Here is a 24,494-nt window from a genome sequence, read left to right as displayed (position 1 = left end):
CAGGAAATAAAAACCTGAGTCATGGCAGCAAGGCACACTAAAGAGCCCATGGCAATACACCAGGTTTCTTCCATAAGTATGTAAAATGAACAAATGTCTTCACGGAAAACCTAAATCCAGATACAAGTGTTTCTGGTAAACTGTCGATCTCTACATTAGAGAAAATTTAGATTGATAGGTCTCATTATGGTCAACCTGTCACTACCTCAAAAGAAGCACCTATAAGCTTTCAATTCTTCATTCTACAGCTGCCACTCAGGTGCCTTATGCTATATAGAGTAAAGGAGGTGAAGAAAATCTCAGTGTTTCAGATTAGAGAATCAATTCATCCTGTGGTGTTCCAAATGCCTGCGTGATGCCTAGAAAGCTCCAAAAGGACATGTGGCTCAATACAAAGAAATATGATCACTGATGTTCCATGGCACTTTTTATCTCCTAAACCTACTTAATCCTGGGGATAAGTATTATCACAACTCTATAGAAAAGTAAGGTTAAATTTCATTTCAAAACCAAGTTTCCTACAGCTAGTTGACAGTGGTAGAGCTGGTCTTTGCTCTAGACTATACATGGCTTCTTAAAACATTCCACAAAAGGCTCGCAGCGAGGCACCACTGCCAGTGCTCCAGCCAAAGTCGAATGACCGTACACTGGGATGTCATACAGAAAATGCCCAGGATACAGGTGCCTGGGTGGCTAAGTGGTTAAGTATCTGCCTTCAGCTCAGGGCGTGATCCTGGAGTCCTGGGATCAAGTCCCGCATCAGACTCCCTGCAGGGAGCCTGCTTCTCCCTCTGCCTATGTCTCTGCCTCTCTCTCTCTCTCTCTCTCTCTCTCTCTCGGTGTCTCTCATGAGTATATAAAATCTTAAAAAAACAAAAACAAAAACACAACGCCCAGGGTGAGGAGCATGGCTACATGATCTAAGGTCTGCTCCAATTGTTTCTACAAGCTTCCTCTTTGAAGAAAAGATATTCCAAATACTGTCCAAATAAACATTCAGAGAACACTTTGGAACTTCCACCAGGTATTTCCCATCACCTGGATATCACTAATTAAAAGGTTTCTTTACAAAGCACCTGGGTGGTTCAGTCCCTTAAGTGTCTGTCTCTTGATTTCAGCTCAGGTCGTGGTCTCAGTGCTGGGAGATCTCATGTCCCAGGGAGTCTGCATTCTCTCCCTCTCCCTCTGCCCTTCCCCCTGCTTGCTTGTGTGCATGCTCTCTCTCTCTCTAATAAATAAACCTTTTTAAAAAAAGCTTTTTAATAACTGTAGACATCTTCACGAGAGGAAATCAAACAGTGGGAAGAAAGGGAGGACCATTCACAGTGCAGGGGTCCAGTGGCAGCCACCACTTCCCACAGCCTTAACTCAGCAGCCACCGAACTTGCTCCCTACCACCAGACAGAGATCCCAGCTGCCCTATCCAAGGTGACTACCTCGGACAATGAGCACCTCTTTTCCCCCCATGCTGGCATGGTTCCTGGGACACCACTATTCCATAGTTGTCCCCCTCCACTGCTTGCCTATTTCTCATGTCCCCTGCCTCTAAGTACAGGAAGCCCCACGGCTCAGCTGTCACACCTGTCATACTATCCCCACCTGCTCCCTTGATGATCAGTCTTGTAACTCTGAAAAGTATTTCTATGCCAAGGACTCTGAAATTTGTACCACCAGCCTGAACCTCTACCTTGAACTCCAGACTCCATACATAACTAAGTGTCTGTTCTTCATCCTTTAGGCAAGAATAGGTATCTCACCTGTAACATGTCCAAAAGCCATTTTCCCCAAAGCCTACCCTTCCCAATTTTAATATATGTGCTCCTGAAGCAAACACAAGCCTACCCTTCCCGTTGTCTTCCACTCTGTTATGATACTAACACTCTAGAGTTGTCCTCAAGGCCTCTCTTTCTCTTATACTCCACATTCAACAGGAAAAATAATGATTGGTTCTACCTTCAAAACACAAAACCGGGCAGCCCCGGTGGCGCAGCAGTTTAGCGCTGCCTGCAGCCTGGGGTGTGATCCTGGAGACCCGGGATCTAGTCCTACGTCGGGTTCCCTGCATGGAGCCTGCTTCTCTCTCTGCCTCTCTCTCTCTCTCTCTCTCTGTGTGTGTGTGTGTGTGTGTGTCTCAATAAATAAATAAAATATTTTAAAATTAAAAAAATTAAAAAAAATAAAACACAAAATCTACTTCTTCCCATTTCTGTTACTCCTGGATCTAAACCACCATCATCCTTCACCTCAAAATTGGAACAGCCTAATCTATGTCCCTGTTTCTGCCTCTACCCTTTGGTCTAGTCTCCTGGGACAGCAAGTGGGCCTGTCCAAACACAGGGCAGATCCTGGCACTCCTCTGTGCAAAACCTTTCAGGGCTCCCATCTCACTCCCATCTCACTGTTGGGGCCAAAGCCCCAACAAAAGGACCAAAAACCCTAAAGGTCTGAGCCCCACACCTTTTCTAGCCTCATTTCCCATCACTCTGTACTAGTCACCCTGACCTCACTTACCTACTTCAGGTCTTTGCTCAAATATCGCCTCCTACTTGAGGTCTTTCCCAGCCATCCCAGTCCTAAATTACGACTACCACTCAGCGCTCTTTAGACCCCCTTTCCTGCTTTTTTTTCTCCCCAGCATCTGTACTGTTCAACTGACCCCCTTCAACTGTACTGTTTGCTTCTGTATAAAATTGTATTACTGTCTGTCTTCCTTAGATCCCACTTCAAGAAGATAAGTTTTATAAAGCTACGGATTTTTCCTGTGTTGATGAACTCTCACAGACTAGAAAAGTACCTGGCACATGCTAGGTATTCAGTAAACATCTGTCAAATAGACGGATAAGTGGGTGGATGGATGGATGGATGGACGGATGGATAGATGGAAATGACACAGAATATAAACTTCAGCAATGTTGAACTCTCCTCTGTCAACAAATTCTAAAATCTCTTATGAACTTCACAAGGTTTGGAGTCATTTCCATTTATATCTTTCCTCAACCTAAAACCCCCAAATTCTGAAACTTACCACAGCATAAGAGAAGAGGAAAATAGTATCCAGTGTCCCAAGGAAAAGTGTGGCTTCCTCTGCGCTGGGAAACAAATGGTTGCTGCTCCAGATCTACAGCAACACAGTAAGAATCACGTTAGTCCCCGCTGCTACCTGTCAGTCCTTCCCATTTCTCAAAGCCCCTTTACCTAGAGCCTCTCTGCCCACCCTCACAGAATCCAGGGGAGGTTGGACAGAGGAAATTGGCACTCTAGATAAGGAAACACACGTGCAAAAAGGTCTGCAAGCTCAAAGCTATTTGCACAATGCTAAAATGTTGTTTTTTTCCCTTTAACTTTTCCATTGATGGGACAAAAGCAGTAGTGGGTAAAACTATGACTCAGCAGGAGTCAAAGCAGTTACACAAAATCATACTATTAATCACTGTATTTAAAAATAATAAGCACTGTATTTATTGCCACGCTCACAGTTTAAAAAAAAAAAGCCAATTTCACTTAAAGAACATCCTTGATACATGCTAGATGCTGAATAAATCTTTGTTGAGTAGTGAGGCACCTGGGTGGCTCAGTTCAGCTCAGGTCATGATCTCAGGGTCATGAGATTGAGCCCCATGCTCCATGCTCAGTGAGGAGTCTGCTTATCCCTCTCCCTCTAACCCACTACCAGCCCCGACTCACAAACCCTCTCTCTCTCAAATTAAATAAAAATATTTTTAAAATATTTTTTTCTCAAGCAGTAAAATGTTTGGTTTTTTAAAAGCTTTTATTTATTTATTCATGAGAGACACAGAGAGAGAGGCAGAGACATAGGCAGAAGGAGAAGCAGGCTCCCTGTGATGAGCCCAATGCGGGACGCGATCCCAGGATCCCGGGATCACAACCTAAACCAAAGGCAGACACTCAAAACACTGAGCCACCCAGGTGCCCCAAGCAGTAAAAAAAAATATTAATTTGATTAAATCTGGCCCCTGAGCACACTGATGTGCATCCGCACGCAGCATACCAAAGAGCCACAGCTGTCTTGAGGGAAAGCACTAGTGAAGCTGTGTGAGGTGCAAGCGAGGATGCTGTTTTTTACTTGAAAGAATGACTGACAGACAAGCTATAGTTATTCAGTTTGGGGTACCTGGCACACATTTCCTCAAAAAAGAATGAAATAAGCCTGTCACTTCAAAATCCATTCAAAGTAAAGACAGACAAATGGATCTTAATATAAGGGTATAAAAAGTTAATTGATACAGTTTCAGATTCCACACGCAACTAACCTTTAAAAAATTGCCATTTGTCAAATTCTGGTGTAGTATCAAAGACGAATGCCCACAATTAACTGGAAAGGCTATTAAAATACTTCTCCCCTTCCTACTATGTATCTGTCAAAGGTCAAATTCTCTTTATACAGTTCAAAGGATCATGTTGCAAGAGATTGACTTCAGAAGCAGACATGAAAATCTGCTATCATCTATTAAGCCAGACTTGAGATTTGCAAAAATGTAAATTAATGCCATTCTCCTCATGAAGTGATTTTTTTTTGTCTAGAAATATCACTTTTCATAAAATGCTATTTATGTTAACACATTATTGGTAAAAAAAAAAAAAAGAAAGAAAGAAAAAAGAAAAAAAAACACATTATTGTTTACTTAATTTATTTACAAAGCCAATGAATTTTTTAAAGATTTTATTATTTATTTGAGAGACAGCATAGGGGGAGGGGCAGAAGAAGATGGAGAGAGAAAATCTCAAGCAGACTCCCCACTGGGTGGGGTGGCAGATATGGGGCTCCATCCCACAACCCTAAGATCATGACCTGAGCTGAAATCAAGAGTCGGACACTTGGGCAACTGGGTGCTCAGTGGTTGAGCGTCTGCCTTTGGCTCAGGTCGTGATCCCGGTGTCCTGGAATTGAGTCGCACACAGGGAGCCTCCTTCTCCCTCCGCCTGTGTCTCTGCCTCTCTCTGTGTGTCTCTTCTGAATAAATAAATAAAATCTTTTTTTAAAAATTATTAAAAAAAAAAAAAAGAATCAGACACTTAATCGACTGAGCCACCCAGGCACACCTCCCCTTTTCACTGTTGAAAACTGATGTATTTTTTTCAGTTTCTCAGTTTTAATTTCTAAAACAGTAAGTATCTAAAAATATAAACCCACATAACCAAAAGCTCTTTGGGCTCCTCAGAGCAAAAATTTAGAGAATTACTGGAATAAATGATTTCTGAGATGAGTTGTTACAGAAAAGAAATTCTGACTTTAGAATGTTAAGAAAAAAAAAATGTTAAGAAGAAAATCACAGTCAGCAATTAAAAAAAAAAAACTTTAACAGAAAGTAAAATCCCCAAATCATAAAAGAATATATATTAGTGTGATTCTAAAGGATTGGGACTCATTTCTGTGTGGCTTACAGCACTAGTCTTGCTCCTTTAACATCTCAGATACTGCTGTCATGATAAGACCCTGTATACAGACCTAAGATTGATCAGTATTTCAGTGCACCAAGTAGGACCCTAAAGTTCTCCACTTAGACTTACTTCGCCACATTTTCCCTCAGACCACAATCTTTGGCCCTGAGGCTCATCAGGCTCCAGAACTAAGCCCTGTCGGGCACACAGCAATGTGAGCTAGAGACAGTGGCCCTAAGCAGCTCCTCAGAAGTTTCTAGAGTTTTTCTGTACTCTCTCAAGAAGCCACCAAAACTCCCTGCAGGTGTGGCCTTCATAAGAACTGACAGATTTTAAAACAGCTTTCTTCTGCTTCACTGCCAGAATTCAGCTGAAATATACTTTTGATGGCTTGCTTAACAAGTAGAAAACAAAACCCAAAAACTTAAAAAACAAAGTAGGACTAACAGAAAGATACAAAAAATAGGATGACAGAAAAAGCCTAGAAAAGAAAATCTACTTCAATAATAGAAGTCAGATCAAGATGAGAACACTAGACAGTGAGAAATGGTCTGTGTATACAGAGTGAAGGATCCAGTGTTTGACAAAAGTCACTGACAAGATGACTTAACACACTGAAACCCCACACCCTGCAGTGGTTTAAGCTGGCCTGCTTGTATGTGCAATGATGGTGAGAACCCAGAGGTTTGTACGTGTGTGGGGTTTTCTCGTGTCGGGGGGCGGGTGGAAGGCAGGGCTGCAGTAACCCACTAGAACAGCTGCATAATGAGGCACTTCCTGGAAGCATGAAATTGCGTGCACAGACCATCAGTGACCCTGTGGGTTTCCTGAGCGAGAATGTTTATCACAGAGTGAGGGCGAGGCATGGGGTGGAGACCTTGGGGGAGAGCTTCCTGAAGTGGTGAGCAGAGGATGAGCTAATGCTGACCTATGGTCCAGGGCTCTGTTCTCTGCCTACAGTGAATGGAGTGGTATCGGTTTCCGTGAGGTCCCGTTGGGGGAAGACAGGCTGTGGATGAGCTTGAAGCAGAATGTTGAGGACACCCTCAATCCCATTTCCCTCTCCTGGACAGGGTAGGCTCCCTACACTATCCTCACGGAAGGATCACACTGTCTGGTAAAGAAAAGACTTTTTAGTTTAGTGAACAAAGTTTTGTTTACAGTTTTCAATCAAGTTGCCTGACCTGTCAAACATAACTGTTACTTCCTTATTATCTCTAAACAGAGATTTTTTTTTCTTTTTTTTCTTTTTTTTTTTTTTCATTTATTTATGATAGTCACATAGAGAGAGAGAGAGAGAGAGAGGCAGAGACATAGGCAGAGGGAGAAGCAGGCTCCATGCACCGGGAGCCTGACGTGGGATTCGATCCGGGGTCTCCAGGATCGCGCCCTGGGCCAAAGGCAGGCGCCAAACCGCTGCGCCACCCAGGGATCCCTAAACAGAGATTTCATGGTATGTTCACTGACTGCTTTCAATGTTTGTGCGTTATCACCAGGATTTATTATAAACTCTCAAGGTAAAGAGACTGGGTGCGCTTAATTCTTTTCATAAGATACCTAAGATATCTATGCATAAAAAAGAAAGCTATCGTAAGTAATTTTTGAGATGTTGTTCAGGACACTTTGAAATGAAATGAAATGAAATGAAATGAAATGAAATGAAATGAAATGAAATGAAATGAAATGAAAAAAGAAAAAAAAGAAAAGAAAAGAAAGGAAAGGAAAGAAAGGAAAAGGAAAGGAAAGGGAAGGAAGAAATGTTTAACAATACATGAGCAAAGTATCTTTCAGAAACTTTTACACAAACTTCCGGTTCTAAGAACTCTTCCCACTTTGGACAAGAAAGCAAGTGTCAAAGGGAGGCCAGGGTTGACAGTTACAGACCGAGAAACATAGGAAGACTGAAAGGCACACATGGCCCTAGAGGCCCCACTCCCAGCAGCAGGCTTCAGGCAGGAAGAAACCCAGACCTTAAAGTCTAAGGAAAGGAACAGAAGGTCAGCACTGCTGTCGGTGATGGCAGAGACAGAAATACAAAGATCTCCAGGATCAGTCTCAACTTGACCTCTATATAACCAATCCATCCAAACTACTTAATCCATGGTTCTGAAAAACCAAAATGTGAAACCTATTTTAGCAGCAGTTAGAGTGAGTAAATAAACATCTAAGCAGAAAAGTGAATGCAAGTCCCCTAAGAGCTACTAATGTGACATAGTTACTGGCAGGAAAGAGTTAACACAGCAGGCCCAAGACTGTTCTCCCTAATAAGGCCTACTTGTAAGGTTGGCCCCTAGCTGGCATCTGGGAATCGGGATCTAGGGAGGGTTCCCACCCTTCCCTGCTAAGAGTGGTTCACTGTACCTAAACTATTTGTACAAACAATGTGGTTTATGCTAAACCTGCTTTCCTTCTGGGAGTCTGGAATTTTTTTATGTGCCAGGCACAGTGCCTACATAACAAGTCCCAATAAAAACCCTGGGCACTGAGTCTCTAATAACTTTCCCTGGTAGACAAGATTCCACCCATGTTGTTACAATTTGTTGCTGGAAGAATTACATCCATCCTGTGTGACTCCACCAAAAAAGCACTCTTGGAAATGCACCTGGCTTCCTCCAAACCTCAGCCTGTATGCTTTTTTTCCCCTTTGCTGATTTTACTCTGTATCCTTTCACTGGAATAAACCATAGCTGTGAGTAGGACTATAAGCTGAGTCCTGTGAGTCCTTTTAGTGAATCATCTCAACCTAGGGGTGGTCCTGGGAACCCTCAACTCAATTACCTAAAAAACAAAGGCAGCCTTAGGTAATACAACCAGAAACTCAGTGCCTAACAGAAATCCGACTATTCTGTATACTAGTCAGACTGTACCTGCAGTACCACATTTAGGGCACAGTGTCACTACACTACAATTGAAGGAGCCTGGGATGTTTGGCCTCAATGAGAGAAACTTAGGGAGATAGGTTTGCTTTGAATATTCAGCAGGCTGTCATGCAGCAGGAATCAATTACTATGCGTGGCTCAGAAGAAAACCCAAGATAGAAATTAAACAGCAGAATACTTTTCCCTCAATACAAGAAAGAACTTCCTCCAAGTGTTAAACCAGTTGAGTGATCATCTTTCAATAGTGACAAAATTCCATTCTGGCTGAGAGATTAGAGCACCTGATCCCTTTTAAGGCCACTCCATCTTGAAGGTTTGATCATTTAAGATGTCTCACTGTGCACACAACACTAGTCAAGACTCAGTGTGAAACCTAGCCTTCCATTCTTAACATCCTTCCTTTTAAAAGTTCCTGATAATTTAAATTCAAGAAAAATTGTATAGAAAGCTGCCCAACTGGCTCAGTCAGGAGAGCATGCAACTCTTGATCTCAGGGTCGTAAGTTTGAGCTCTACGTTGGGTGTAGAGATTACTAAAAAAAAATAAATAAATAAACTTTAAAAATAGGGGGAGGGGAAGAAAAATTATACAAGAGCATCTTCAACAGAACATCAGTTCTATGAGGACAGGCTCTTTTTTTCTTTTAATCGTCTCTGTAGGTTTTTTTTTTTTTTTTTTTGTATCCTCACTGCCTCAAATACTGTTGATGCAAGATAGAGCCCCAATAAGCACTTGACTGAATAACTTAATTACATTTTGAGGGGATATGCCTATAACCGTCAGATCTCTGTGAGCTTTTAATTGATCCAAATACAGGAAAAATATGTTAAGAAATAAGACATGCTGAGACACCTGGGTGGCTCAGTTGGTTAAGGGTCTGACTTCGGATCAGGTCATGATCCTAGGATCCTGGGATCATGCTCCATGTTGGGTTGCCAACTCAGCAGAGAGTCTGTTCTCCCTCTGCCTCTGTCCCTCCCCCAGCTTGTCCTCTCTCTCTGTCTCAAATGAATACAATCTTTGAAAACAAAAACAAAAACAAATAAGACATGCCAAGAATATTAATATGTGTGAATAATTCCACATAAGTAGAACTCAAGGAGTGTGGTAAAGAATGAGTGGACTGGACTTGTGTATTGACTTTTTTTTTTTAAGATTTTATTTATTTATTCACGAGAGACATACAGAGAGAGGCAGAGACACAGACAGAGGGAGAAGCAGGCTCCCTGTGGGGAGCCCTATGTGGACTTGATCCCAGGACCTGAGCCAAAGGCAGATGCTCAACCACTGAGCTACCCAGGTGCCCCCAACATAGCATATTGGAAAGAACAGTATCTCCATTCCAAGCTGTCATCAAAGAATTCACCTGACCCATAATGAAACCAAGAAAGTGGATACACACTCTGACTTCTAGACTCTTAAGCAGGATACAAACAAATTAAACAAATGGCAACTATGTAAACACTGAGACATTAAACTATGTAATACATGGTATACACCATTCAGAAGGGGAAAAAAAATCAGTGGAAGGTGGGGAAAAAACTCGACAGAAAAAGTGGTATTTTAGGGGCATCTGGCTGGCTCAGTCAGTAGAGCACACACCTCTTGGTCTCAGGGTCGCGAGTCTAAGCCCCAGGATGGATATAGAGATTACTTAAAAATAAGAAAAAGTGATATTTTATCTTGCCACAAAGGGAAAAGCAAGATTTACGTGAGTGGGAAGAAAGCAAAAGAGCATACAAAAGAAAATGAGCAAAATCTCAAAGGCAGAAATGAGTACAGATACCTGGGAAACTCAAAAAACCACCTTCCCAGAAATGTGTCACTTCAAAACAGTGAAAAAGAAGCTGGATGAAGTGTAAAACAGGCCTGAGTCGGGGCAAGCTAAGAAATCAAGCAGAACAGTTTGGGTTTTATGCCACAGGAAACAGCCATCTCAGAGTCCTAAGCAGATGAATGAAACAAAATAGAAGACCTTAAGAGGAATTTAGGGGGTGGGCACAGCTCCCTTCCTGGCACTTTGCTCTGCTTACCTCTACAGGCAGGTTAATTGACTTGTTAAAAGCACTTGGGGTCCACTGCTTAGAGATACTGACTTTGACATTGCTAAAAGTTTTTCTTGATGCATGGAGCAACGAATAACTGCAAAAGAGAAAAGAAATACGGCTGAATGAATAGCAAAGAAAATGGCATTCAATAAAATCCTGGGTATAGTCCCATGTGTTTTATTCAATTTTTGAATTCTCCTCTTAAAAAAAAAAGAAAAAGTACTGCTTTATGAGATCAATTGAAACAGTCTCTGCCAAGCAAAAGAAAGAATTAACCAGTCTTCTTCAACATGAGCCCCTGTGTCCACTCATAACTTACCCCTCCACTTAGGCACAGGACTGATACAGGACTGATCCCAACCTACTCTAAATCATGGTTGCAGTTCTATAAAAAATTTTAAGTCTTTAGCAACGGTTGGCCCATCAATGCATTACCCATTAAGTAGCTTTCTCTGGAGTCCTGTCTTTTCCTATTGATGCCTTCTTTCATGCATCAAGAATGGATATCCCTAAAGCCAGCATCCAAAATTACCTATCAACTCTTACATCCTTAGAGAACCAACCATTTCCTAGTTTCTGCCTTAAAACAATCAAATCACATCACTTGCGGTGCCTTCAATAAAGATTAATAGTAAATAAAATCTACCTAGAAGAAATCATCAAAATAGTTGCGTCACAGGGTTATAAGTAACACGGCTCCTAAAACCAAACAGCCTGGTTTGTGGCATCTATGGCCTCTAAAGTAAGAGCCACTGAGGGCTATAGAATCATAAACATGGATAATCCTTCAGTCAAGCTAGCACTTGGGATCTCACAGGAGTCACTAGAACTCCTCACAACTGTCTCTTTTTTTATTTTTTTAAAAGATTTTATTGGGACGCCTAGGTGGCTCAGCAGGTTGAGCATCTGCCTTCAGCCCAGGGCATGATCCCGTGCTCCTGGGATCGAGTCCCACATCGGGCTCCCCGCGTGGAGCCTGCTTCTCCCTTTGTCTCTGCCTTTGTCTCTGCCTCTCTCTGTGTGTCTCTCATGAATAAATAAAATCTTAAAAAAAAAAAAAGATTTTATTTATTTATTCATGAGAGACACACAGAGAGAGACAGAAACAGAGGCAGTGGGAGAAGCAGGCTCCCTGTGGGGAGGCCGATTTGGAACTCGATCCCAAGACCCCCAGATCATGACCTGAGCCGAAGGCAGATGCTCAACCACTGAGCCACCCAGGAGTCCCATCCTCACAAGTGTCTCATACCTTACTGTTCAAGGAAGCACAAGGCATTCCCTGAATATGTATGCCCTTTGTTCTCAAGCTCCTGGTTTTAATAAATAAAACACTGTATACTAAGCCAGGGTTTCTCAATCATGGCCCTGCTGACATTTTAGGCCTCCCAAATTCTCTATTGTGGGAGGCTAGCCTGTGCATTGTAGGAGCTACAGCAGCATCCCTAGTCTGTACCCACTGCAAGTGGCACTCCTTCCCCCAGGGTGACAACCAAAAATGCCTCCAGACATTGCCAAACTTGGGCAAAATGGCCCCGAAAACTACTGAGAGGTACCAGAGAGCACAACAGAAAGAATAACTAGCCTATTTCACAAGCCATGCCAATCACTGCACTAAATACTTGCCGTGCCAACGACTAGCCCCCTCACACAGACAAAACCAAAAAACACAAGAGAACAGTTTGAGCAACAAACATACCTGAAGAAGGTAAGCAGGAACACAACAACATGATGATGACTGAACCGGGAGAACAGAGTTCCTCTTTGAAAAATATTTGGCCAGGCCATAGTCTTCCTGACCTTCCTTCTCAGCTCCGACCTTAAAGTTTGGACAGTGAATTATTTACATCATTTCTTCTTTCTGCAAAGACAAAATGCATTACCAACATTACTTAAAATAAGTAGTCTATCCAAAAACTGCTTTAGACTTAGAACCAGTCAGCATATGATCAGGCCTTGAAAAAAATCACCTCGGCTAGCAGACACCAGAAAACTAGATTGATAATTATGTTTATAACAAGCCCTTAGGGGCACCTGGGTGGCTCAGTCAGTTAAGCATCTGCCTTTGGCTCAGGTCATGATCCTGGAGTCTTGGGATCAAGCCCCGCATGAGGCTCCCTGCATGGAGCCTGCTTCTCCCACTGCCTGTGTCTCTGCCTCTCTCTGCCTCTCAAGAATAAATAAATAAAATCTTTTTTAAAGTAAATAAATAAATAAATAAGTCCTTAAAAAGAAAAATCCTGGGGATCCCTGGGTGGCGCAGCGGTTTGGCGCCTGCCTTTGGCCCAAGGCGCAATCCTGGAGACCCGGGATCAAATCCCACATCAGGCTCCCGGTGCATGGAGCCTGCTTCTCCCTCTGCCTATGTCTCTGCCTCTCTCTCTCTCTGTGACTATCAAAAATAAATAAAAAGAAAAAAAAAAAAGAAAAATCCTTGACAAAAGATTACATCCTAATAGAAAGCCATCTTGGGCAGACCTGGTGGCTCAGCAGTTTAGCGCCACCTTCAGCCCAGGGTGTGATCCTGGAGACCCAGAATCGAGTCCCACATCGGGCTCCCTGCATGGAGCCTGTTTCTCCCTCTGCCTGTGTCTCTGCCTCTCTGTGTCTCTCATGAATAAATAAATAAAATCTTTAAAAAAAAAAAAGCCATCTATTAGATTTTCTTATCCGTTTGTATGTGGGATGGTTGGCTACATCTACCAAGTAAATAAATAAAATCTTTAAAAAAAAAAAAAAGTAAAATATCACAGCATTGGAAAAGTCCTGTAACTTGTATTAGGGAAAAATAAATTGTCAAAATGACCTGTATGCTACAATACACTACAATAGTCAAGGTAGGAGACAAACTTAAGAACTTCCAGTACTAAAATTAGCAAATCACAGGGCTTTGCTTTCAAGACTGCGCTCAGCCAGTAACTGCTGACTTTTCACTGTAACTGCTATTATACTCATGTTTTTTGTTTTGTTTAAAAGATGTTATTTATTTATTTATTCATGAGAGACAGAGAGAGAGGCAGAGACACAGACAGAGGGAGAAACAGGCTTCCCGTAAGGAGCCCGATGCGGAACTCGATCCCAGATCCCGGGACCACACCCTGAGCCAAAGGCAGACGCTCAATTGCTGAGCCACCCAGGCGTCCCTATGCACATGTTTTCACTAGCCACAGCTTGGTAGATGTAGCCAAACCTTAAATGCTGACAGAACCAGACAAAAGACCATTCCTGAAACTTGCAGATAAAAGGTACAAAGTTGAGGTAGTTAAAATTATATAACCATTATAGCTGTTTCATTTACTGGCTGTAAGTCCTTGGACAAGTCAATCTTTATGAATCACAGACAGTCATCTATGAAACGGCCTATCTCTTCTGAGACTTATGAGACTAAACAGTGTATGTAAGGTATTGAGAAACTAATTTTAGCCACTGACCTGCCCAGAATTAATCAATCACACATCAGTAGAAGGTAGCTAATTTCATTTCATCTTTCTACCTGGAAAATGGTCACAAAATAATGAGCCAAGTAGGATTTTAAGATTCCACTTACAAAAATGTAACAAACTTTCTGTCTGTAATTCCAGAAAGTTACAAACCTGAGAGCTATTAGTGTCACTGCTAAATTTACCTCCATCCTCTAAATTAAACATGAAACCCCAGTGGAACAACAAAGCTTTATGTAAACTGTAGTTCTATGAATTGAACACATTTGCACCTCCAAACACTGTACTGAATACTTCAGGGAAGGTTGCGACCTGTGAAGTAATTTATCAGGTAAAATAGTAATTCCAAAAATGTATGCTCCAACAGACTGGGATTACATTGCTTTGGCAATAATGGTTGTGTCTTTCAAGGCCGTGCAGTTACATTAATAACTTTACATGACTAGAGCTGTTCGAGACCATCTGGATTTCATTTCTAAATAAACCACTTTTTCCTTAGCTACAATGACAGGAGAGAAAGGGCTTAATAACTATACCAGGAAAATAGTTTCAAATATTCACCTGCTGTTGGCAGAATGGCACTTAAAATGAATACTATCATACCATCTGGTCCTACATAATTACAGTAAATAATAATAATAATAATAATAATAATAATAATATCTTGCACCTATATTCCCTACATCACAGAAGCTATTTCTAATCATCTGTGAGCTCGGCGACCCTGGGGAAGTACTGACAGTTTCGCCAAGTCTGAATCCACCAAGCACATCCTACTTTCTGAAGGCCATTTTCTTTCCTGCTCTAAATACAGACAACAAATCTCTAACATTTTTCAAGTGTTTGTAAATGCTATTACAATTAATAAAACAAAAATTCACTTAAGTATTTCTAAATTCACAGTAGCTTACCATTTAGCCTTTTCTCAATCAATGGATACTGAATATACAGCTATTATATGAGAACAAGAATTAGCTTTTTAAAATAAACTTATTAAAAATAAGATCCTTGCCATCAAAAAGGATACAGAACCACTGAGCCATGTTCTACTTTTGAAAACAAGTTGATAATCATTAGCTCATCTGATTTGTAATGAAGCTTTTTTGAGTCCTAGAAGATCACCCACAGGACGTATTTTTCTAGAATGGAACATTCCACATTGTGTGATCAATGTTACAAAAAAGATGGCTTCACGGGGCACCCGGGTGGCTCTGTGGTTGAGCATCTGCCTTCGGCTCAGGTCGTGATCCCAGCCAGGGTCCTGGGATCGAGTCCCATGTCGGGCTCCTTGCAGGGAGCCTGCTTCTCCCTCGGCCTGTGTCTCTGCCTCTCTGTGTGTGTCTCTCATGAACAAATAAATAAAATCTTAAATTAAAAAAAAAAAAGTTGGCTTCACTTGTAACACATCCAAATAGAAGGCAATCTCCCCTTTGTAAAGCAATGCCTTGGAGTAGCAACCATTCCAAAACCATTGCTTTCTATAGATATTCAGAAACCATTCCAACCCCACAACATAAGATTTCAGGTTGCCTCGTATTAGGAATGCTGTGGGAAGACAGAGTCTACGAAGTGGACGGGAGGAAAGCATCTCACTCCCCCATGCCCACGTCATCTGACTCCATCTCCACCCCACTCCAACCTTCTTATCTTGCTCTCTGGAAATCTAGATATGCAGTGAATAAACTCCAGATGGTCACCCTCCTTGGAGGGTTCTTTGCCTCAGACTCTGGCCTGTCCCCAGATGACCCTGAATCCTCTGAGGTCTTTCAAGGAGAGAGTCATCTTTCTTCTCATGATAACTCTTCCTCCTCGCAAGACCCCAGCTTCTCTGAACTCAAGCAGTGGGAGTGGGGGGGGTTCGAGTGCCTCCTGCCCCAGAGCAGGGTCACGTCCTGACCTCCCAGCACTCCGCTCTCACTGTAGACAGCCCCTTGCCTCACTTCCCTTCTGCCACTGCTTCCGTCCCAGCGCAACAGCCAGGTGGCTCAACTCTCCTTCCCCTGCCCCCTTCACCACCAGTCTTTGCCTCCAACATCACTACCCCAGACTAAAATTTCAAAGACCCTACATTCTTTCCCTCCAGAGAACCACTTGCTCTCCCACTTCCCACTCAACAGTCCTTTTACCTCAGCAAGCCTCCCAACTCAGTCACCTCGCCACGTTCCCGTTACCCATTACCCTCCTCTTGTCCTCACTGCCTTCTTTACCAACTTAGAATCAAACCAATCCCTTAGGGATCTTTTTTCTTGCTTGTCTCTGTCTTCCTTCCCTGCACCCAAGCAGTTGAGTTTTGCCAGAGAAAAATCACACAAGCAGGACGATTTCACTTTTTAGATTCAAAACCACAAACCTCAAAGGACATGCAACACTGCCCAGCATGTCTACACTTCCTCAATTATTTTGCTTCCTCAACCTCTAAGACAATTTCACACTTCTCTATTTAGAGTTCCAGCATCGGGAATCCCTGGGTGGCTCAGCAGTTTAGCGCCTGCCTTTGGCCCAGGGCACGATTCTAGAGTCCCGGGATCGAGTCCCGCGTCAGGCTCCCAGCATGGAGCCTGCTTCTCCCTCCTCCTGTGTCTCTGCCTCGCTCTCTCTCTCTATGTCTGTCATAAATAAATAAATAAATCTTTAAAAAAAAAAAAAATAGAGTTCCAGCATCTCTCTCTCTCTTCCTCACCTAGTACGATGGCTTTCCACCAATGACCCCCACAGCTATGGCTCTAACATGGACCTTCCAGAGTTCCTAACAGTACAACCAACCATCCACTTGATATGCCTCCATGGATCTGAAGCAAGATCTTCATTTCCTCCCTCCAAATCTATTTCTTCCCCAGAATCCCCCACCTTAGAAGTAATACCACCATGCTTCCAAGTTGTCCAAGGTAACCAGGACTTACTCACTTTTCCTTTTCTCTCTCTCAACTTCCGCATCCAACCCATTACTAGTTACCCCCCAAAATATATCCCAAATCCATCCTCCTCTCTCCATCCCCACTACCACCACGTCTACCCCAACGGCCTTTTGAAGGCTTTCACCATTTCTTCATCTACCCTGCCCCCAACTCCTTCTCCACACATCAACCAGAAATGTATCTTAAAACATAAATCAGCTCTCATTCCTCTGCTTATAATACACTGATGGCTTCCCAAGACTCAGATATAAATACAAAACTCTTTGCCATGGCCTTCAAAGCCTGAATACCCTGGCCCTCTGTAGTAAAACAAGAAGAATAAGGGGTGAAGAGCAGTGGAGTTGACAGTTGTGGCCACCAAAAAGAAGTTAGGGATGAAGGAGGAGAAGCATGCTCTTGGCCAAGCAGAGAGCCCGACGTGGGGCTTGTTCCCAAGCCTCTGAGATCACATCCTGAGCCAAAGGCAGATGCTTCACCAACTGAGCCACCCAAACGCCCCAATAAATAAAATAAAAAAAAAAAAAGATTAACAGAAAAATGATGTTATGTGAAACCAAATGTGGTAATAGTGTATTATTAACAAGGTATGATTTTTTTCCCCTCAAATCCCCTGGATTAAAAAAAAAAATCCCCTGGATTTATACCTTTAAGCTTAAGGGGATTTATACCTTTAAGCTTTCTAATTACTATGTTTTACCCAACTTGGGATATTTTAACCTTTTTTCTTATAGAGTATGGCATAGTGACTAGGGTCAGGTCTGGGTCTAAATGCTCGCTTCATCTGTTAAGAGATATTATTTTATAAAATCTGTTTTCTCATGTATGAGATGTGAGAACTAAATGCAATATTTTAGGGCAATTACCTAACACAGTGCCTGGTACTTTGGAAGGATTTGGTGTTGGTTATGGTCAAAGAATTCATTCATTGGCAAAATCTTTATTGATGGTTTTTTTTTTTTTAAAGATTTATTTATTTATTCATGATAGACACACACACACACAGAGGCAGAGACACAGGCAGAGGGAGAAGCAGGCTCCATGCAGGAAGCCTGACGGGACTCGATCCTCAGTCTCCAGGATCCCGCCCTGGGCTGAAGGCAGCGCTAAACTGCTGAGCCAGCTGGGCCACCCTTTATTGATGGTTCTAAATACTCTCCTAGGAGCAGCCCGGGTGGCTCAGTGGTTTAGCGCCGCCTTCAGCCCAGGGCCTGACCCTGGAGACCCGGGATCGAGTCCCACGTCAGGCTCCCTGCATAGAGCCTGCTTCTCCCTCTGCCTGTGTCTCTGCCTCTCTCTCTGTGTGTGTCTCTCATAAATAAATAAAATCTTTTAAAAATAAATAAATGCTCTGCTAGGTGCCAAAGATCGTTTTGGGCTTAAGACAGAGGAGTCCACTGCTTTTGGGGAGCTTACAGAAGAACAATACACATGTAAACAGTTAAACCAGATAATTTGATTGGGAGCAGTGCTCTCAAGGGAAGAAACAGAGATGAGAGAGGTAACTGAGTGACTTCCCCAACCATTGTAGGTAGGGCCCTCAGGGCATGCACTGAGGGAGAGGACTTGGGGATGAGCCAAGAAAAGGAAAGAGCAAGTCTTTTGCAAAGAACAGGAGAAAAGCATTTCAAGCAGTGGAACAGCAAATGCAAAGACCCAAAAAGTAGGATATTAGATGAGCAATGAATGAGTTTACTCTTCAGATTTCAGTTTTTACATTTGCAAAGTAAAAAGATTATGTGTACTGAAACATAAAAACGTGGCTGTAAGAGTATTAAATGCATAGCTGAGGGATGCCTGCGTGGTTCAGTAGGTTAAGCATCTGCCTTTGGCTCAGGTCATGACCCTGGTCCATAAACCAGCCTCACATCCTGCTCCTTGCATGGCAGGGAGACTACTTCTCCCTCTGCCTCTGCCTGCCACTCCCCTTGCTTGTGCTGTCTCTCCCTCTCTCTCTCTCTGACAAATAAATAAAATTTTTTTTAAAAAAATAAAAAATAAAAAAAAAAATAAAAAAAAATAAAAAAATAAAAAATAAAAAAAAAAATAAAAAAAAAATAAAAAAATAAAAAATAGAGATCCCTGGGTGGCGCAGCGGTTTAGCGCCTGCCTTTGGCCCAGGGCGCGATCCTGGAGACCCGGGATCGAATCCCACATCAGACTCCCGGTGCATGGAGCCTGCTTCTCCCTCTGCCTGTCTCTGCCTCTCTCTCTCTCTGTGACTATCATAAATAAATTTAAAAAATTAAAAAAATAAAAATAAATAAATAAAAAATAATAGGGGATCCCTGGGTGGCTCAGCAGTTTAGCGCCTGCCTTTGGCCCAGGGCGTGATCCCAGAGTCCCAGGATTGAGTCCCACACCAGGCTCCCTGCATGGAGCCTGCTTCCCCCTCTGCCTGTGTCTCTGCCTCTCTCTCTCTCTGTCTCTCATGAATAAATAAATAAAATCTTCAAAAAAAGAAAATTTAAAAATAGGGACACCTGAGGGATCCCTGGGTGGCGCAGCGGTTTGGTGCCTGCCTTTGGCCCAGGGCGCGATCCTGGAGACCCGGGATCGAATCCCACGTCGGGCTCTCGGTGCATGGAGCCTGCTTCTCCCTCTGCCTGTGTCTCTGCGCCTCTCTCTCTCTCTCTCTCTGTGACTATCATAAATAAATAAAAAAAAAAAAAAAAAAAAAAAAAAATAGGGACACCTGAGTGGCTCAGTGGTTTAGTGCCTGCCTTCGGCCCAGGTCCTGATCCTGGAGTCCCGGGATCGAGTCCCACATCAGGCTCCCTGCATCGAGCCTGCTTCTCCCTCTGACCGTGTCTCTGCCTCTCTCTCTGTGTCTCTCATGAATAAATAAATAAAATCTTTTAAAAAAATTTTTTAAATACATAGTTGAGTTGAGCTATTTTGACAGTATTGTGTATGTTGTAATTTAGCACTTCAATGCTTGACACACAAATCTCCTTTTCATCCCATATTATCTCATTTGAAGCCATTTACCTGTACTACATAAAACCCTTTTACTCAAAACTCGTCTTCTATAATTTTTCTCTTTTTAAATTGTATCTAGCACTTACCTGTAAAATTTTCTTATCTTATTCCAGGGCTCTTAAATTACATTCTTCCTACCTATTTTAAACATATTCCAAAGACAAGGAGTTTTCACAGTACAAATCTTTCCTTCTCAGGGCACCTGGCTGGTTCAGTAGCATGTGACTCCTGAAACTGGGGTCAGGTTTGAGCCCCACAATTATGGGGTAGATTGTATTTAAAAAAAAAAAATCTTGGGACGCCTGCGTGGCTCAGTAGTTGAGTGCCTGCCTTCAGCTCCAGATGTGATCCTGGAGTCCCAGGATCAGGTCCCACATCAGGCTCCCTGCGTGGAGCCTGCTTCTCCCTCTGCTTGTGTCTCTGCCTCTCTCTGTGTGTGTCTTTCACGAATGAATGAAATCTAAAAAAAAAAAAAAACTTTCCTTCTCCTAAACAAAAGGCTTATACTCCAGTTAATGGTCATTGCCGTGACATTTCATTTTATCAGGGATGAAGAGGAACAAAACAGAACATTCAATGATACACTTAATCCTGACAGCTAGAGAAAAACAAGACATTGCACTGACTTTAATTTTACAAAAGTACTGTTTCAGGGTAATTTTCACATGGAAATCAAAGATTAACGGAAGAGGAGCATCTGGGTGGCTCAATCAGTTAAGCATCTGCCTGTGGCTCAGGTCATGATTTTGGGGTCGTGGGATCAAGTTCCCTCTCCCCTCTCCCAGTCTGGTTCCCTGCTCAGCAGAGTCTGCTGCTCCCCCTCTCATTACCCTTCCCTCTGCTTGTGTGTGCACGCTCTCTCTCTCTCAAATAAATAAATAAAATCTGTGTTTCTTTTTAAGATTTTATTATCTCTCAGAGTAGTAGACAGAAGGAGAAGGAGAAGCATGCTCTTGGCCAAGCAGAGAGCCCGACGTGGGGCTTGTTCCCAAGCCTCTGAGATCACATCCTGAGCCAAAGGCAGATGCTTCACCAACTGAGCCACCCAAGCACCCCAATAAATAAAATTCAAAAAAACAAAGATTAACAGAAAAATGATGTTATGTGAAACCAAATGTGGGCCACAAAAAGGCATTAAAGTTCGAGTTGGAACCACAGACTCTCAGCTTAAAGTCTCTGAGCCTCGATTCTCTCATTTAAGAATTAAATGAGGGGATCCCTGGGTGGCTTAACGGTTTAGCATCTGCCTTCAGCCCAGGTCGTGATCCTAGAGTCCCGGGATGGAGTTCCCCATCCGGCTCCCTGCATGAAGCCTGCTTCTCCTTCTGCCTGTGTCTCTGTCTCTTTCTCTCTCTCTCTCTGTGTGTGTGTGTCTGTCATGAATGAATAAATAAAATCTTTACAAAAAAAAAAAAAGAATTAAATGAGATCATTTTTGAGCGTTCGAGTACAGAGCCTGGCACACAGTAAACACCTAACAATGGCAAAGAAATAAATCAGCAGCGAGACACTGAAGAAAGCTGGCAGTCCTGATTCAGTTTTCGCTCACTCCAGGAACATACTCTTCTCCCTATAAAAACACTCGGTAATAAATTACTATGTGATCACCTACAATCTTACGTTTCAGGAAACACCAAAACCCCTGTGGACACATTCCCATTACCCCCACTCACCCCACCAACCCCACCCCACCCCACCCCCCGCCAAAAGGGAGAGTGAGCAGCGGGAGGACATTCGGCAAATAAGAATACCGAGGGAGGGAAGGAGGGATGCCCGGGTGGCCCAGCGGGTGGGCGCCTGCCTTTGCCCCAGGGCGTGATCCTGGAGACCCGGGATCAAGTCCCGCATCGAGCTGCCCGCAGGGAGCCTGCTTCTCCCTCTGCCTGCGTCTCTGCCCCTCTCTCTCTCTCTCTCTCTCTCTGTCTTTCATGAATAAATGAAATCTTAAAAAAAAAAAAAAAAAAAGAAAGAAAAAGAATACCGAGGGAGTGACGAATACGTTGCCAGAACACAACCCCACTTACTCCATCACGACGCCTCTCCCTCTCTGGCCTCAGAGCATCTTTCCCAAAGGCCGTCCTTCCCACTCCCGGGCAGGAGCCCTCGCGGCCCGGCCCCGACCCCCGCCCCCCACGCCCGCCCCAGGGCCCGCGGTCCCCGCCGGCCCCGCCCGGCCCCGCCCGGCCCCGCACACCCGGCCCCGCACACCCGGCCCCGCGCGGCGGGAGGGAGCCCGGCCGGAGGGGAGCGAGCGCCCGCCCGCCCGCCGCCCCCGCCGCGTCCCCGCGCCGCCCTCCCGTCCCCGGGGAGCCCCCCGCCCCCCCGACCGCGCTCGCGGGCGGCGCCCCCACACGTCGCCCCCAGCCCGGCTCCGGCCCCCTGTCGGCCGCACCCCGCGCGCCGCGGCTCGCGCACCCGGGACCCGCCGCAATCGCCTCGCTGCAGCCCACCGTCCGGCCCGCTCGGCTCCGCTGCCCGCAGCCCCTCGCCGGCGCCGCCACCTCACCCGCGGCTCCGCGGCCGCGGTTTCCGGACGCTCACGTGACCCGCCCGTCCCCGGAGCATGCTGGGAGTTGTAGTCCGACCGCGGCATCACCTGCGGGCCGCAGGGGGCGGCACGGGGCGGTGGAGGGAGACGAAGGTGGGAGGGAGAGGGAGGGGCGAGGCCTCGGTGAACCCGGCTGCTGGGCTGGAGGAGGAGGCGATAGCCAGGGGTGTAAGCTGGAAAAAAGCAGTGAGAGAGAGAGAAAATACAATTTGAGAAGTGCTGTACAGGTCATCTTTTTTTCAGAAAAGCTTAATTCTGCTCTTTCTTTTTTTTAAACAGATAACCCACCTTTTATTTTATTTTTTTTTTTAATTTATTTAAGACACAGAGAGAGAGACAGGCAGAGGGAGAAGCAGGCTCCACGCAGGGAGCCCGACGTGGGACTCGATCCCGGGTCTCCAGCGCTGGGCTGAAGGCAGCGCTAAACGGCTAAGCCACCAGGGCTGCCCTCTGCTTTCTTGTAAAAAGTAACATGCTATACTTACCTGGCAGGGGAGATACCATGATCACAAAAGTAACATGCTGCTTCCCCAAAGAATATATTTATTTCTACTGCTTTTTTTGTTGTGTGTTTTGTATTACATACCTCCATAAAAGTAATAGATATTTTTTTTTTTTTTATGATAGTCACACAGAGAGAGAGAGAGAGAGAGGCAGAGACATAGGCAGAGGGAGAAGCAGGCTCCATGCACCGGGAGCCCGACGTGGGATTCGATCCCGGGTCTCCAGGATCGCGCCCTGGGCCAAAGGCAGGCGCCAAACCGCTGCGCCACCCACCAGGGATCCCTAGATACTTTTTTTATTGGAGTTTAATCTGCCAACATATAGCATAACACCTGGTTATGCTTTACATTTTTGTTTAAGTTAATTAAATGACGTGGCCCATGCAGGCCGGGCCAGTAATCTGCCACCATCATTCACCATTCTGCCCTCCACTCCACCCACCCAAATAGATGAATGTTAAGATCCTGACAGCCTCTCGGAAAATTAAAGGCCTTAAGACACGGGACTTGCAAGTAGAGTCTGCTGCCCTCTTGGGCCCTCTTTCAACTTGTTGGGGAAACAGAATTTGTTTTAAAATCTCCCAACCCAGAAAATCTCTCTATAAAGACAGCAGGGAAAGGGAAGAGTTTTACTATTAGATAGGCATTAAAGTAGAATGTGATGCTTATGGGATGCCTGGGTGGCTCAGAGGTTTCAGCGTCTGCCTTTGGCTCAGGGTGTAATCCTGGGGTCCCAGGATCAAGTCCCACATCTGGCTCCGTGCATGGAACCTGCTTCTCCCTCTGCCTGTGTCTCTGCCTCTGTGTGTGTGTGTGTGTGTGTATACATATATATAAATATGTGGAGGGGGCCCCTGGCTGGCTCAGTTGCTGGAATGTGCAACTCTTGATCTTGAGGTTGGGTGTTGATACATCAATAAATATATTATTACATAATATAATATATAGTAGAATATTATTCAGCCTTTAAAAAGAATGAAATTTTTTTGGATTTTATTTATTTATTTATTCATGAGAGACACACAGAAAGAGGCAGAGACAGAGGCAGAGGGAGAGGGAGAAACGGGCTCCTCGCAGGGAGCCGGATACAGGACTCGATCCCCAGACCCGGGATCACACCCTGAACAGAAGGCAGACGCTCAACCACTGAGCCACCAGGCGTCTCAAAAGGAATGAAATTCTGGCACATGCTACAACATAGAGGAACCTCAAGGGCATTATGCTAAATGAAATAAGCCAGTCGCAAAAGGATAAATATTGTATGATTCCATTTACATGAAGTACCTGAAATACCTGGATCAAATTCATAGGGAGAGAGAGTAGGATCATGGTTACCAGAGGCTGAGAGGGAAGAGAAATGGGAGGACAAATGGGAGTTATTGTTTACTGGGTAGAGTTTCAGTTGGGAATGCTGTAAAAGTTCTGGAGATGGATAGGAGTGATGATTGCACAACAATGTGGATATATTTAATGCCTTTAAACAGAACCCTTAAAAATGGCTAAACTGAAGACACCTGGGTGACTTAGTCAGTTGAGCATCCAACTCCTGATTTGGACTCAGGTCATGATCTCAGGATCATGAGATTGAGTCCAAGTCGGGCTCTGCACTCAGCACGGGCTCTGCTTAAGATTCTCTCCCTCTCCCTCCACCCCTCCCCACCCCCCACTGCTCTCTCACACTCTCTCTCTCTCTAAAAAAAAGGACATACTGTGTAAAGTGTCCATATTGTAAAACATATGTGTGTGCATGTACATATATGTGTGTATGGATGTGTGGAGTGGGTG

At 44.1% G+C, this 24,494-nt stretch overlaps 1 protein-coding gene across 3 annotated transcripts in view; it reads right to left on the bottom strand.

The window, feature by feature from the left end:
- Nucleotides 1–22,204, bottom strand: part of SLC37A3 (solute carrier family 37 member 3) — a 50,985-nt gene extending 28,781 nt beyond the window's left edge. Inside the window, exons 1-4 of one of the 3 annotated variants that reach the window (XM_038559406.1) lie at nt 22,074–22,204; nt 12,024–12,185; nt 10,313–10,421; nt 3,026–3,118 (exon numbers count right to left, since the gene is read on the bottom strand). In XM_038559406.1, coding sequence (XP_038415334.1) covers nt 3,026–3,118; nt 10,313–10,421; nt 12,024–12,112 — 291 coding nt within the window. In that variant the 5' untranslated portion in view covers nt 12,113–12,185; nt 22,074–22,204. The remainder of the gene's footprint in view (nt 1–3,025; nt 3,119–10,312; nt 10,422–12,023; nt 12,186–22,073) is intronic. The other 2 variants (XM_038559407.1, XM_038559408.1) reach the window with 2 other exon arrangements.
- Between the last annotated feature and the right edge of the window lie 2,290 nt (nt 22,205–24,494).

The sequence above is a fragment of the Canis lupus genome, chromosome 16 (genome assembly GCF_011100685.1).
Source record: "Canis lupus familiaris isolate Mischka breed German Shepherd chromosome 16, alternate assembly UU_Cfam_GSD_1.0, whole genome shotgun sequence".
Lineage (NCBI taxonomy): Eukaryota > Metazoa > Chordata > Mammalia > Carnivora > Canidae > Canis > Canis lupus.
This window is presented reverse-complemented; position numbering and strand designations above follow the sequence as displayed.